This window comes from Schistocerca cancellata, unplaced genomic scaffold, assembly GCF_023864275.1.
Source record: "Schistocerca cancellata isolate TAMUIC-IGC-003103 unplaced genomic scaffold, iqSchCanc2.1 HiC_scaffold_718, whole genome shotgun sequence".
NCBI classification, from domain to species: domain Eukaryota; kingdom Metazoa; phylum Arthropoda; class Insecta; order Orthoptera; family Acrididae; genus Schistocerca; species Schistocerca cancellata.
The window spans coordinates 6,663,172-6,679,145 of NW_026046729.1; the positions used below are offsets into that span (position 1 = coordinate 6,663,172).

General features: G+C 48.3%; 1 protein-coding gene across 1 annotated transcript in view; it reads right to left on the minus strand.

The window, feature by feature from the left end:
* The window catches only part of LOC126141540 (uncharacterized), a 115,188-nt gene that overhangs the window by 7,699 nt on the left and 91,515 nt on the right, over positions 1-15,974 (minus strand). The window contains exon 4 of the mRNA XM_049915253.1: positions 13,298-15,962. Within this exon, the coding sequence (XP_049771210.1) occupies positions 13,298-15,962 (2,665 nt within the window). The remainder of the gene's footprint in view (positions 1-13,297; positions 15,963-15,974) is intronic.

The following is a 15,974-nucleotide window of genomic DNA, read 5'->3' on the forward strand; positions in this document are numbered from 1 at the left end:
CCCTAACACTTCCACTAGTCTGCTGGTCATTCCTGAACGATGGATAGCTCCCGCCAAATGCCAAATCCAACGTTTACGAATTTTATTGGACTTCAAAGGATTTCATTTGTCAGCTTCGTACATCACCTTTACAAAAGATCTTGGGCAAATTTATGGTGTAATGCAGGTATAAGGGTGGCACACAATGCGAGAGTAGCCTGATTACAGTGTGTCTGGAAACCCAAGAGCGACCAGCTAAGTCTCACCTATCAATCTCTATCCAGTTGTCAAACGCACCCAGTAATGGCTGATAAACATTCCTTTAAATGAAGACTGTATTTTTCTGAAAAGTCACTGAGGATATCTTTCAGATTAAAGACGAAACGACTATGGAACACGAATATTGTACTTCAGGAACAGAAAAGGAGTTTCAAATTAACACTTGAATACATCAAAGAAGCAGCTGGTTCGAGGACTGGCGGTACCAGTACTATTACATTACTGTACCAGTTCACAACTGGGTTACTGATCATGCATCGGGGCTTGGCTACAAACGATTCATACAGAAGTTTGACACACTTCCGTTCAACGATAAATTATGACTCTACGTACGAATCTCTTGCAACAATTGTGCACACACTGTCGTGAAATATGCGCCATGCAAACGTCCTTTGAATACCAAACGCTGCACAGGAATTATCCTGATACAACGTAACAAGACACACACACACACACACACACGTTCGCAACGTCGTGCCCATTCGCATCGAGGTATCCACCAAGGTCCTGCATGAATACCGAAGGGAGAGAGTGAGTGGCGAGCAATGAATCGACATCCCACAGCCATCCCACTTCGCCGGGGCGCGGACTGGACGATCGCCGTGACCTTTGGAATCCGCCACGTCCTGAATTAGGGGGTGGGTGTGAACTTAGCCAAATTAGACACCGCACACTGTTTGAGCCTAGTAGTTAGGATTCATTGGTAGAATATAGTTTTTCTGGATAATTTAGAAAGACCTGCAGCGATTTCCAGTTAAGGCCAGCCCAGTGTCAGGGGTACGCCCACTGGGATTAGCTCAGTGGGCACGGCCAAGAAAGAGGTTTGTATTTTGCTGGCACACTTTTAACGCTGCAGGACGTTGCTTGGTAGAGTAGTAGGTTGAATAGTAGACTTTCCCATACAGTAGCTAGCTTTCCATCCTGTAGTTAATATTTAGTAGATAAAGGAATAGTAAATGCTGCTTGGTAATCAGTACATTGTATGTACTTAGGACCCACTAATGTTTTAGGTGGAGGGTTATAATGTATAATTGTTTTGATGAATAAAGATTTAAAAAAGAAGGCTCACACAGCCTTAGACCACAAATCTGTGGTACGAAGAAACCCCCTACATTGTCATTTTAAACCATAACTGTATTAAGTTTTCTTTGCTATTCTGGAAGGTTATGTTATAATCTTTCACTTTTCAGTTTCTGTCTCCTCTCAGTTCACTTATTATCATTACTTTTTTTTCTTGTTGATAACTCTAATTCTGAAGAAAATGCGTGCCCTTGTGGAACATTCCAGGAAAGATCAGAGAAAAGGTAACGCCTTATAAGATAGGCAACGTAAATTCGCATACTATGGAATATCTTAAAGAGACCAGTTAGTATGCTGTCCCTCCATAAACAGTTGTTGATACAGAAAGAGCCCTGAATCACTTTTTGAACATGTTTTAATTTCCGTAACTCAGTGCTATATCCTGTATTCTTTTGTCTGAAGATCCTTTGTTTCTATTTTCATAATTTCTATTTACTTGCGCAGGCACGCATTGACAGTCACAGCAGTGGGTTTTCGTCGTTAACGTTTTGTCTAGTAGCAATTTCTTCTTTAGTCGTTAATTTACTTCTATTTTCCTGGAAAATATTTTCTAATTCCTTGCGATAGCTCCATTTTCGTGCCCGAATATTTCTCTTATTAGGCTCATTACTACGGCCTGAATCAGCAGTGGATGGATTTAGAATTGGAACAGCATCACTCTACCTGCATTTAGAACGAGTAGTCAACAGTTCTTTCCAAATCTCTTCCGTAATCGCAACCCACAAGAGCATTTTCAACTGGAAGCGAATCTGCAAGTCTCACACTTGTCTAGTTTCTTTTTTTCTCACCGCTTCTAGGGCTCGTAGCAAATCATCATTTTTCACTTAAGAACTTTCTCTAAAAATCCCTCAACATGCCGATAATTTCGCCGTAACTCTGTATTCAATCACCAGTCAGTAATAAAAATTCACGTTGACGCAAGCAACCTTGTTTTCGCTCGGAAACGCAATTACAACACAGAACATAATGGCAGTCCCGGGCTGCTAGGCGCTGTCCGGGCTCGCTACTGTGGACACACCTCGTGATCCCTGCCGTGCCTTCTAGTATCCACGCACACACCCTACTGACAGCGAAATCTTGAAAGGTCATTTTTATTCGCCATTTCACCTACATATTACCCAAGACGTTTTGGCAACTTCGGAACCCTTGAAACGAACACGAAGCTGTGGGAATATCAGCACCTACTTTGTTGCCACATCTACCCACCATTTCCTTTCGATTCATAAATGAAACCTGAGTCTGACCCACACATTTGGTTAAAAATAATCTCATTTACTCCCACTAATAAGATCATAGCAACAATGTAACAGTCGAGCCCCTGAATGGAATTTAGTATTAACTTACACATTTCTAGAAAACTTGTGAACAGACATAAATGAAAAATTCTGCACTAAATGTTGATGCTTCTGCAGCTCGTTCCGAATTTTCTGCCTGAATGTTCAGCAGAGTTAAACTGTCAACTTCAAAGCCATTCGTGAACCATACTGACAGACCCATTTAGTGTCCCTTTTTAATGTCTCTTTCAGAAGTCTTTATTCTCATTTTTTAATCAAAATTAAATGCGCTGCCGAATCACTCGTAAAAACAGTACTGCAGTGTCAAATATCTACAGCCGACTTGATCCGTCTACATGTCACCATACCAACTCATGGTTCATACATAGGGTAGGGAGGGCTCTAGAGGCGCTGTGCATCCAGCTTCCCAAGCCAGACAACCCCGACAGAAAATCAAGCAAGAGGCGGCAGCCCCATCACGTGCGCAGGTTGTGTGTCTTTGGCAATGTGGAATGTTAGACGACTGACAAACACAGAAAACGAGTTAAACTAAGTACGCAAGGAGAGGGAAGTATACACTGTAACAAGAGAAACTAGGAAAAACCAAGACAAACAAAAGATGTGACTGACTACACGATAGCTTACAGTGGGTTCCCACAAAGAAAACGAGCCAGTGCTGGAGTGTCAATTTCAGTCAATGATAAATGGAGAGGGCAGGTTCGTCAATTCAACCTTATGAATAATGACCGATTTCAAATTCCAAGAGATTACCTAAAAGCTGTCTACAGCCCAGAGGAGGAAAGGATGATCCTCAGAAAGTGAACAAAAATCAACACGACAGACCATGTTGTCATCGCTGGTGATTGTAATGCAGAGCTGGAAATCTACCTACACCAGTAATATCAGGCTTATTTGGAGGAAAGATCCTTGATAATAATGGAAATGAACTACGCACAGTTGTCTCCAACAATTTTAAAATTACTACCACATTTTGCAGACAAAGACAGTAACAAGTTTACGTGGAGTGCACGAAGATTAATGTCTGTGATTGACTACACACTGATTAACGATAAAATGAAGAATGTGATGTAAGATATACATGTTTGTAGGGGATGAGGCATGGGTAGTGTCCACTTCCCTCTACGCAGTAAGATAAGGCTACTGCCAAAATGGAAGGAGACAAACCCCTAAAGAAACCACACCACGAGTTGTTCAAAATACACCTTCTGTCGGAATATAGTATTAGGAAACTTCATCAGTACGGTCTCAAAGGGAAGCTTGTTTTATTACCAGTCAATAAAGACATTAATATAGAATTGAATATCAAAACCGGCATAATTGAAGAAGCCCTACAAGCACTTGGTAGAAGGAAGAAAACAGATGGGGAAAATACTCAATTTGGAACACAGAAATTAAAGAAGTGATTAAAGAATAATACATAGCTTGTCTGAAGTTTCTACAAATGAAAACGTCAGAAAGTTTGCAGACGTACGGAATGAAGCGGAATGCTGCCCAACAATTACTGTGCAAATCTCACCAACAGTCTATTACATTCATAAGCGTCTTAGAACACGATGTACATGGCAGACAGCAATGTGCATACGAGATCATGAAAGCGCTCAACAAGAACGAAAAAGACGCTGCCTCACTAAACATTATAAGCAATGGATAAATTATACAGATCAGTGGTGTACACTGAATGCTGAAAATGACACTCCAGAAAGTATGAACAATGAATCAGTAGACGCAATTACTACGGACAAACTACAATACGCTTTGAAAGGCATGAAATACAGGAAAAGAAAGAATAGACGGAATACATGCAGAGCTAATTAAATATGGAGGGTTACCACTAAATAAGAGTTTACAATTAACAAATGAATGTTGGTCGAAATGTAAGATCACCAGACCATTGGTACATAGCAGAAGTGATCTCCCTCCAGGAAAGGGAAACACAGTGATTGGAAGACTTACGCCGCGATAGCTCCTACAAACACTGGCTACATACTATATAGATAGATCAATAATGACATGCAGAATATTACAGAAACTATTATTTCTGAGGAACATAATGGTTTTAGGTCGTTTATGCACAGTCATTATGGTTGTAATTAAAAACATGATTGTAAAAACACAGTTTAATGTACAAACCCATACGGCCTTACTGATCTTCAGAAGGCCTTTGTCGCGTGAGCCGGTTTTTTTTTTTTTTTTTTTTTTTTTTTTTTTTTTTTTTTTTTGTGGTTTAAGGGCGCACAACTTCAATGGTCATTAGCGCCCTGACTACTCTAAAAATGCACCGCGAGCCACAAGTTGACAACAACAACTAAAAGGAAAAACACAATAAAAGACAGACTGACAGGCATAGGATTAAAAAACTTCATCAAATGTCCTTAGCGAGGTGTGTCAAATTGATAAAACAAAGAACATGAGCAGCTGCTCGTGGGTCATCCGCTAAAATGTCATCGAAAGTATTAGGCAGGTTAAGATCGAGGCACAGTTGGTTAAGATCGGGACAGGACATTAAAATGTGTCTAACCGTCAGCAAGTGCCCACATGGGCAGAACGGCGCCGGCGCAGCCGTCAGCAGATGGCGATGGCTGAACCGGCAGTGTCCAATCCTTAACCTTGCTAAAACGACCTCCTCCCGCCGAGAAGGGCGTGAGGAGGACGTCCAAGCCACGGGAAGAGGTTTTAAGGTCCGAAGCTTGTTGTCGGTAAGTGCAGCCCAATCGGCATGCCACAGCGACACGACGCGCCGACAAATGACCCTGCTAAAATCGGACGAAGGGACACAACAAGAAGCTGTCAGAGGCTGGAGGACCGCAGCCTTGGCCGCGGAATCTGCAGCTTCGTTCCCAGGGATACCGACATGGCCAGGAACCCACATAAAGCGAACCGGCGGACCGACGTCCACCAGCCGCTGAAGAGAGCGTTGGATCCGGTGTACGAAAGGGTGAACCGGGTACGGATCACTGAGGCTCTGGATGGCGCTCAGGGAATCTGAGCAGATGACATAAGCAGAATGTCGGTGGCGGCAGATGTAAAGAACAGCCTGGTAGAGGGCAAAGAGCTCAGCTGTGAAGACCGAACAATGGTCATGGAGCCGGTATTGGAAACTTTGTGCCCCGACTATAAAGGAACACCCGACCCCGTCATTGGTCTTAGAGCCATCTGTATAAATGAAAGTCATGGTGATCAACTTCGAACGAAGTTCCAAAAAACGGGAGTGGTAGACCGAACTGGGGGTGACCTCTTTTGGGAGCGAGCTGAGGTCAAGGTGAACGCGGACCTGAGCCTGGAGCCAAGGTGGCGTGTGGCTCTCGCCCACTCGAAAGGTTGCAGGGAGTGAAAAATTAAGGTGTTGAAGGAGGCGACGAAAGCGAACTCCAGGGGGTAGCAGGGCAGAGACATACAACCTATATTGACGGTCAAGAGAGTCGTCAAAAAAGGAACGATAAGACGGATGGTCGGGCATTGACAGTAGCCGACAGGCATACCGACAAAGCAGTATATCGCGCCGGTAAGTGAGTGGCAATTCGCCAGCGTCAGCATGAAGACTCTCTACGGGACTGGTATAAAATGCTCCGATCGCAAGTCGTAAACCCCGATGTTGTATGGAGTTGAGGCGGCGTAAGATGGATGGCCGTGCAGAGGAGTATACGAAGCTCCCATAATCCAGCTTGGAGCGGACGATCGACCGATATAGACGAAGTAGGACGGTTCGATCCGCTCCCCACGACATACCACTGAGAACACGGAGGACATTTAAAGAACGGGTACAACGGGCGGCCAAATATGACACATGTGGAGACCAGCTAAGTTTCCTGTCAAAGGTAAGGCCTAAAAATTTGGTTGTCTCCACGATTGGGAGAGCAACGGGACCGAGCCGTAAGGACGGTGGGAGAAACTCTTTGTAGCGCCAGAAGTTAATACAGACCGTCTTCTCGGCAGAAAAACGGAAGCCATTGGCGACACTCCAGGAGGAAAGACGGTCAAGAGAACGCTGAAGACAGCGCTCCAGGACACGTGTACACTGCGCGCTGCAATAGATGGTAAAATCGTCCACGAAAAGGGAGCCTGATACATCAGCTGGGAGGCTATCCATTATTGGATTGATCGCGATGGCGAAGAGAGCGACGCTCAAAACTGAGCCCTGTGGCACCCCATTCTCTTGGCGAAAGGTGTCGGACAGGACAGAACCCACACGTACCCTGAACTGTCGATCCATTAAAAAGGAACGAATAAAAAGAGGGAGGCGACCGCGAAGGCCCCATGTATGCATGGTGCGGAGAATGCCCGCCCTCCAACAGGTGTCGTAAGCCTTCTCTAAATCAAAGAACACAGCCGCGGTCGGGCGCTTCCGCAAGAAGTTATTCATAATGAAGGTCGACAAGGTAACCAGATGGTCAACAGCAGAGCGGCGCCTACGAAATCCACATTGGACATTGGTAAGTAGGCGTCGAGACTCAAGCAGCCAAACCAATCGAGAGTTAACCATTCGCTCCATCACTTTACAGACACAGCTGGTAAGTGAGATAGGTCGATAACTGGAAGGCAAGTGCTTGTCCTTCCCCGGCTTAGGAATCGGGACAACAATAGACTCGGGCCAGCATGCGGGAACATGTCCCTCAATCCAGATGCGATTGTATGTACGAAGAAGAAAACCTTTACCCGCAGGAGAAAGGTTCTTCAGCATTTGAATATGAATAGAATCAGGCCCTGGAGCGGAGGACCGTGATCGGCCAAGTGCGGTTTCGAGTTCCCGCATGGTGAATGGTGCATTATAACTTTCACAATTCGAGGAGCAAAAGTCAGGTGGCCTAGCCTCCTCTGCCTGTTTGCGGGGGAGGAAGGCAGGGTGGTAATGAGCGGAGCTCGAAACCTCGGCGAAAAAGCGGCCGAAGGCATTGGAGACAGCCTCAGGGGCCACAAGGACTTCATTCGCGACCTTCAAGCCAGAAACTGGGGAGTGGACCTTAGTGCCAGATAGCCGGCGCAGGCTACCCCAAACAGAAGGAGGAGTAAAACTGTTGAAGGTGCTTGTGAAAGCAGCCCAGCTGGCTTTCTTGCTTTCGTTAATAATACGACACCGAGCACGTAATCGTTTATAATTAATACAATTCGCCACTGTAGGGTGGCGTTTAAAGGTGCGTAAAGCACGTCGACGAGCACGTAAAGCGTCTCTACATGCTGCGGTCCACCAGGGGACCGGTACGCGACGTGGAGAAGAAGTAGGGTGAGGGATGGAATATTCAGCAGCAGCGAGAATGACTTCCGTGAGGTGTGCGACCTGACGATCGCAGCTTGTGAAGGTTTGATTCTGAAAGGTCGCCCTGGAAGAAAAGAGCCCCCAGTCTGCCTTGGAGATGGTCCAACTAGAGGAGCACGGAGATGGAGTATGCTGCAGGAGATGGATAACACACGGGAAGTGGTCGCTCGAATATGTATCAGCAAGTGCATACCACTCAAACTGGCGTGCAAGTTGGGGAGTACATATAGAGAGGTCTAAATGGGAATAGGTGTGAGATGTGTCCGAAAGAAAAGTAGGGGCGCCAGTATTGAGGCAGACAAGACTGAGCTGGTTGAAAAGGTCTGCTAACAAGGAGCCCCTCGGGCAGGATGCTGGAGAGCCCCAAAGGGGATGGTGGTCATTGAAGTCTCCAGTTAACAAAAATGGTGCAGGTAGCTGAGCAATAAGTTGCATCATGTCTGCCCTGGTAACGGCAGATGACGAGGGAGTGTAAACGGTACAAAAGGAAAACGTAAAAGTGGGGAGAGTAATGCGGATGGCGACTGCCTGCAGGCCGGTGTGCAACGTGATGGGATCGTAGTAAATATCATCCCGGACCAGCAACATAACCCCTCCATGAGCCGGAATACCTACCACAGGGGGTAGGTCAAAACGCACAGAGGTGTAGTGTGCCAAGGCAATTTGATCGCATGGGCGTAGCTTCGTTTCCTGGAGGGCTACGACGAGCGGACGATGCAAGCGGAGCAGCAACTTCAAGTCCTCTCGGTTGGAGCGAATGCTGCGAATATTCCAGTGAATAAGTGCCATCGTAAGAAAAGGAAGATGAGAGAAGGGGTCACCTCGAAGGCCGCTTAGGGCCTGGCTTCGAGCGAGCACTTGCGCCGCTATCAGTAGGCCGACAGTCATCGTCCATTGGGTCTATAGGGTCATCGGCCATCTCGGGAGGATGGCCGGGAGGGGGAGCTTCCTCCGCCGGTGAACGGCCAGATGTACGGCTACCGGCGATGCGGCCAGGCGAAACGGATGACGGCCTGGGGCGGCAACCGCTGGGTGGCGCAGGAGAAGAGATGCGCCGTGGCGGAGGAGAACTGTGCTTCCTATGCGCCTTTTTGGAAGGACGTTTGGTGGAAGTACCGGTCGAAGGCTGGGAGGTCGAGGGACGGAGGAAGTCTGCACGGGATGGTTCCTTCTTGAAGGCCCGTGCATCTGACTTCGGGGTCTTCGACTTAGCAGAAGCTGAGGAAGTGGCTGGTGTCTGTGGGGTGATGGGAGGAAGAGGAGACGTCGACCGCGCGATCTTAGCACTGGCCGAACGGACGACCGTGGTGCTGAAGGTCAGATCGCATGTCTGGGTTGCTACCTCCCGGGTAGTCCGAGGAGAGGCGAGGACAGTACTATATTTCCCCGCTGGGAGCAGCGTGGGCTTCCTACTAGCCAATAGCTTGCGAGCAGCCGAGGTGGACACTTTCTCTTTGACACGAATTTCTTGGATGCAACGTTCGTCCTTATAGACAGGACAGTCGCGGGAGGATGCGGCATGGTCACCCTGACAGTTCACACAATGAGGAGACGGAGGTGGACAGTCACCCTCATGGGCATCCCTGCCACAAGTGACATTTAGCCGCATTGGAGCAAGACTGTCGAGTGTGATTGAAACGCTGACACTGGTAGCAGCGCGTAGGTGTCGGGACATAGGGACGAACAGAAATAACCTCGTAGCCCGCCTTGATGCGCGATGGCAGCTTAACACTATCGAAGGTCAAGAACAGTGTCCGGGTCGGTACAAGGTCGTTGTTGACCTTTTTCATGACCCGATGGACAGCCGTCACGCCCTGCTCAGCGAGGAAAGATTGAAGCTCCTCGTCAGTCAATCCGTCAAGGGAGCTAGTATACACTACACCACGAGACGAATTCAAAGTTCGGTGGGCCTCCACCCGGACAGGGAACGTGTACAGGAGTGTGGCCCGAAGCAGTTTTTGTGCCTGAAAGGCACTCTCAGTTTCGAGTAATAAGGTGCCGTTACGCAACCTGGTACAAGATTTGACAGATCCGGCTATGGCATCAACGCCCTTCTGAATAACAAAAGGGTTGACAGAGGAAAAATCCTTTCCGTCCTCAGTGCGAGAAACTACGAGGAACTGTGGGGCAGGCGGTAGTACTTTTGTCACTGTTGGCTGGTCACGTTTCCGTTTTTGGGTCGAAGTCGAAAGCGATGGAGTAGAATCCATTGCGGAGGAATCCCCCATGATTGCCAGCGTCTCCGATGGCGCGCTCCTTCCTTGTGGGGACCCTCTCAGAGGGCACTCCCGCCTTAGGTGAATGTTTACACCTCAGGTCACACCTCCCGATAAACAGACGGAGGGACCAATCGGCATGGTCAGAAGGTATCAGCTCAGGCAATCACCCCTCCCCGGGCCTGGCCTTTACCAGGGGGTACGCGCGTGCCTTACATGTCTACCCAGGGCGGGGACTTACGCGTTACCCCGTCACCGGCTACGCGTGCGAACGCGTGGGTCGGCCTTCAGACACGCACAGGGAGGAAGGAAGAAGAGGAAAAAGAAGAGAGAGGGAGAAAGAGGACAGACCGTCTCAAACGCCGAGGCGGAGACCAGAGAAGGCAAGGAGAAGAAGGCAATGAGAAGGCAAGGAGAAAAAGGCAATGAGAAGGCAAGGAGAAAAAGGCAATGAGAAGGCAAGGAGAAAAAGGCAATGAGAAGGCAAGGAGAAGGCAAGGAGAAGTCAAGGGAAAGAGTAAGGAAGACAGTGAGGTGGAGAAGAGCAAAGAAAGGAACCAACAAAAGGAAGGAAGAAACGAGAAGTGAAAAACCAAAAAGACCACGATTATAGGTCGTGAAACCGTCCGTCTCCGGACGCAGGCGCTAACTACCCCCGTGAGGGGGATGGACTCCTTTTAGTCGCCTCTTACGACAGGCATGAATACCTCGGGCCTATTCTAATCCCCGGACCCGCAGGGGGGGCGTGAGCCGTGATGGCCTATGGAAGATTATGTCCAAATACTGATATACGTACCACCTAACTGAGGTAGTGAAAAGTCTTTACAATAGCACATGCAATGTAGTAAACACAGGTAGGAATCGATTAGATGAAATAATTATTAACCAATGGGTTAGATAAGGATGTGGACTGTCACCTATCCTTTTTAATACTACAATCACATTACCGCAAATGCAAATGTAAAGTAAACAAAGGAATTAACATAACGAATGAGCAATATCTGAATGTATTTCAGACTGACCTCCAAAGATCAGTGTACCAGCTAACAAAGATCAATATATCAGCAGAAGCGGAAGTACATCTTTAGAATTTCTAGTAACAAAAAAAAAATAATTGCATTCTGAGGAAAATCTCCAGTCAGGTCCAAAATTGTTTTGGATAATTGAGTTTTAGAACAAGTGTCTCAACTCTTATTTAGGATCCGCTGGAAGTTTTGATTTGGACCCTCATATTGAAAATAAAATACAGAAATTTCAAGCTCTTTGTGGCACCGCTAGCAGAACACTAGCTTATAAAGCACAAAAACAAACAGTCGTGATATTCTATAAAGTAACGGCGGTTAAGTTTGTTTACCACAAGAAAATAAAATTCAAACAGAAGAAGTGGGGTTCCTGAGAAAGACAAAGAGCTGCACAAAAAGATATGATTGAAAACGAAGAATTAGAAGAGAAATATTTCCATCATGAATGAAAAAGTTAAAAAAATATCGTGAAGATTGGGAGCAAACACCTCATGATAATTCCAGGTCACAGAATTCCTCATACGATTGTGAACTACAAGCAGAAATGAGAGATATTGGAAGGCCTGGATAAAGATGGGAATGAGTTTGTTTCAAAGGTCGTAACAGGCAACAGCCTCATCCTTTAAAGGACGATGAGAGTGTGTGTAGGTGGCTTGTTGGATTTGTTTGCTTAAAACAGCTTGAATACGTCCATAAAAATCACCTGTAGGTGCAGCTCCGTCATGTGATTGTGCAACAGAAATTTAAATTACGGTTGGTAGTTTTTTCTTAATGTAGGCGACCAAGTTTTTACAGGTTCGAGGACTAGGGACGTTTCGTATACGTTACCACCTAAATAGCACCGAATGACTATATTTTCTCAGTTTTCGAAAACCCTTTTGACTCTTCAAACATTAGAACAAAATACTGGGCTTCTTTCACTTCATGTGAGGCATTCCACCATATTGCTAAGGTTATAAGGATATTATTTGGTGTACCGTGAGGTGTTCATTTTTCCCGTTTAGGTTCACGTTTTTCCTAAGACAGATCCTTCCTTCAAAGTTCTAATGAAGGGAAAAAATTTCTGATTTGCACTATCTTTCTACTCACTATGAACTCTTCGTACAAGACCCTTGAGAGCTGTGTATGGAAGTAAATCGGCAGTCTCTTCCATCCCCCTTCCGTTTTCTTGAACGTCTAGAACGTATCTTTGATCCACTAGAGCAGCAACCGTTACATTCACTCCAACCTATTACTTGCAATTTATAGAACACGAGAGCGTATAATCCCTGAACTACAATTGCAAACCTTGTGCTTAAAGTAACAGGATGTAAACATGTACCAGTATAGTTTTAATGTTCATTGCACAGCACTGTTTACGGGATTACCAATAGGTTGCGATCCCACATGTCTGCTTTGACTCATGATATGAAAATACCGGCCATCTGGGTTTCAAGCATAAAGAATATGTCCCTCATAGTGTCACTCATTGCATCCGCGAACAAACTTAACATGCGCAATAATCACTACTAAAAACTCAAATTAACGGGCCAACCACGAGAAGTAGAAATTCTTGCCAAACACTAACAAGAAAACAACCTTAAATTAATGGAAAAAATCGTTCGTTATTGGTCGAAACAGCTGCTGGAAACTTACCACAGACAACTTCTCCCACTGCAGGAAGCAATGACCTACTCGTAAATTTCCTTATCACAGACAACGAATTTTATATGAATTACCTGTCCTCTTCCTGAAAATTCTGAAAACGTATTATGCAATGTTTGGTGGGTTTCTAAACTTATTTTCTCACACCCTTCACCCAGAGCTTTTCGAGTTGGATGGATACGAAATATGAAATTAGATGACTGAAAGAAATCCTCTAATGCGAAAGCAAACAGCGCAGCCACTGCAGATTAAAAAATCAACCATATATAGAGTCGAAACAGGCAAAATAATAATGTAAAAAGTCTGTTTTTTGATGTTTACTGTAAAACAAATAATTACAATGAGCATGCAATTATATAAATTGTATCAGAGGGACGTTTTAATGAGAGATATATATAAATATAGGGGACTTTCATTACACATGCGTAACATGTTAATAAGAACATCAAATAAAATATAAACACTGTCATTTTCTTAAAACTTAACATCCCAGCAAAATACAATTTACAAAAAATATCAGAGTTCACTTACCATGGCTGTTATCTTGATGGCACTCTCCTCCCAAAGCAAAAACTCTCTGCTCAAGACAACTCTCCACAGCACCACTCTCGCTCTCCACAGCACCACTCTCGCTCTCCACAGCACCACTCTCGCTCTCCACAGCACCACTCTCGCTCTCCACAGCACCACTCTCGCTCTCCACAGCACCACTCTCGCTCTCCACAGCACCACTCTCGCTCTCCACAGCACCACTCTCGCTCTCCACAGCACCACTCTCGCTCTCCACAGCACCACTCTCGCTCTCCACAGCACCACTCTCGCTCTCCACAGCACCACTCTCGCTCTCCACAGCACCACTCTCGCTCTCCACAGCACCACTCTCGCTCTCCACAGCACCACTCTCGCTCTCCACAGCACCACTCTCGCTCTCCACAGCACCACTCTCGCTCTCCACAGCACCACTCTCGCTCTCCACAGCACCACTCTCGCTCTCCACAGCACCACTCTCGCTCTCCACAGCACCACTCTCGCTCTCCACAGCACCACTCTCGCTCTCCACAGCACCACTCTCGCTCTCCACAGCACCACTCTCGCTCTCCACAGCACCACTCTCGCTCTCCACAGCACCACTCTCGCTCTCCACAGCACCACTCTCGCTCTCCACAGCACCACTCTCGCTCTCCACAGCACCACTCTCGCTCTCCACAGCACCACTCTCGCTCTCCACAGCACCACTCTCGCTCTCCACAGCACCACTCTCGCTCTCCACAGCACCACTCTCGCTCTCCACAGCACCACTCTCGCTCTCCACAGCACCACTCTCGCTCTCCACAGCACCACTCTCGCTCTCCACAGCACCACTCTCGCTCTCCACAGCACCACTCTCGCTCTCCACAGCACCACTCTCGCTCTCCACAGCACCACTCTCGCTCTCCACAGCACCACTCTCGCTCTCCACAGCACCACTCTCGCTCTCCACAGCACCACTCTCGCTCTCCACAGCACCACTCTCGCTCTCCACAGCACCACTCTCGCTCTCCACAGCACCACTCTCGCTCTCCACAGCACCACTCTCGCTCTCCACAGCACCACTCTCGCTCTCCACAGCACCACTCTCGCTCTCCACAGCACCACTCTCGCTCTCCACAGCACCACTCTCGCTCTCCACAGCACCACTCTCGCTCTCCACAGCACCACTCTCGCTCTCCACAGCACCACTCTCGCTCTCCACAGCACCACTCTCGCTCTCCACAGCACCACTCTCGCTCTCCACAGCACCACTCTCGCTCTCCACAGCACCACTCTCGCTCTCCACAGCACCACTCTCGCTCTCCACAGCACCACTCTCGCTCTCCACAGCACCACTCTCGCTCTCCACAGCACCACTCTCGCTCTCCACAGCACCACTCTCGCTCTCCACAGCACCACTCTCGCTCTCCACAGCACCACTCTCGCTCTCCACAGCACCACTCTCGCTCTCCACAGCACCACTCTCGCTCTCCACAGCACCACTCTCGCTCTCCACAGCACCACTCTCGCTCTCCACAGCACCACTCTCGCTCTCCACAGCACCACTCTCGCTCTCCACAGCACCACTCTCGCTCTCCACAGCACCACTCTCGCTCTCCACAGCACCACTCTCGCTCTCCACAGCACCACTCTCGCTCTCCACAGCACCACTCTCGCTCTCCACAGCACCACTCTCGCTCTCCACAGCACCACTCTCGCTCTCCACAGCACCACTCTCGCTCTCCACAGCACCACTCTCGCTCTCCACAGCACCACTCTCGCTCTCCACAGCACCACTCTCGCTCTCCACAGCACCACTCTCGCTCTCCACAGCACCACTCTCGCTCTCCACAGCACCACTCTCGCTCTCCACAGCACCACTCTCGCTCTCCACAGCACCACTCTCGCTCTCCACAGCACCACTCTCGCTCTCCACAGCACCACTCTCGCTCTCCACAGCACCACTCTCGCTCTCCACAGCACCACTCTCGCTCTCCACAGCACCACTCTCGCTCTCCACAGCACCACTCTCGCTCTCCACAGCACCACTCTCGCTCTCCACAGCACCACTCTCGCTCTCCACAGCACCACTCTCGCTCTCCACAGCACCACTCTCGCTCTCCACAGCACCACTCTCGCTCTCCACAGCACCACTCTCGCTCTCCACAGCACCACTCTCGCTCTCCACAGCACCACTCTCGCTCTCCACAGCACCACTCTCGCTCTCCACAGCACCACTCTCGCTCTCCACAGCACCACTCTCGCTCTCCACAGCACCACTCTCGCTCTCCACAGCACCACTCTCGCTCTCCACAGCACCACTCTCGCTCTCCACAGCACCACTCTCGCTCTCCACAGCACCACTCTCGCTCTCCACAGCACCACTCTCGCTCTCCACAGCACCACTCTCGCTCTCCACAGCACCACTCTCGCTCTCCACAGCACCACTCTCGCTCTCCACAGCACCACTCTCGCTCTCCACAGCACCACTCTCGCTCTCCACAGCACCACTCTCGCTCTCCACAGCACCACTCTCGCTCTCCACAGCACCACTCTCGCTCTCCACAGCACCACTCTCGCTCTCCACAGCACCACTCTCGCTCTCCACAGCACCACTCTCGCTCTCCACAGCACCACTCTCGCTCTCCACAGCACCACTCTCGCTCTCCACAGCACCACTCTCGCTCTCCACAGCACC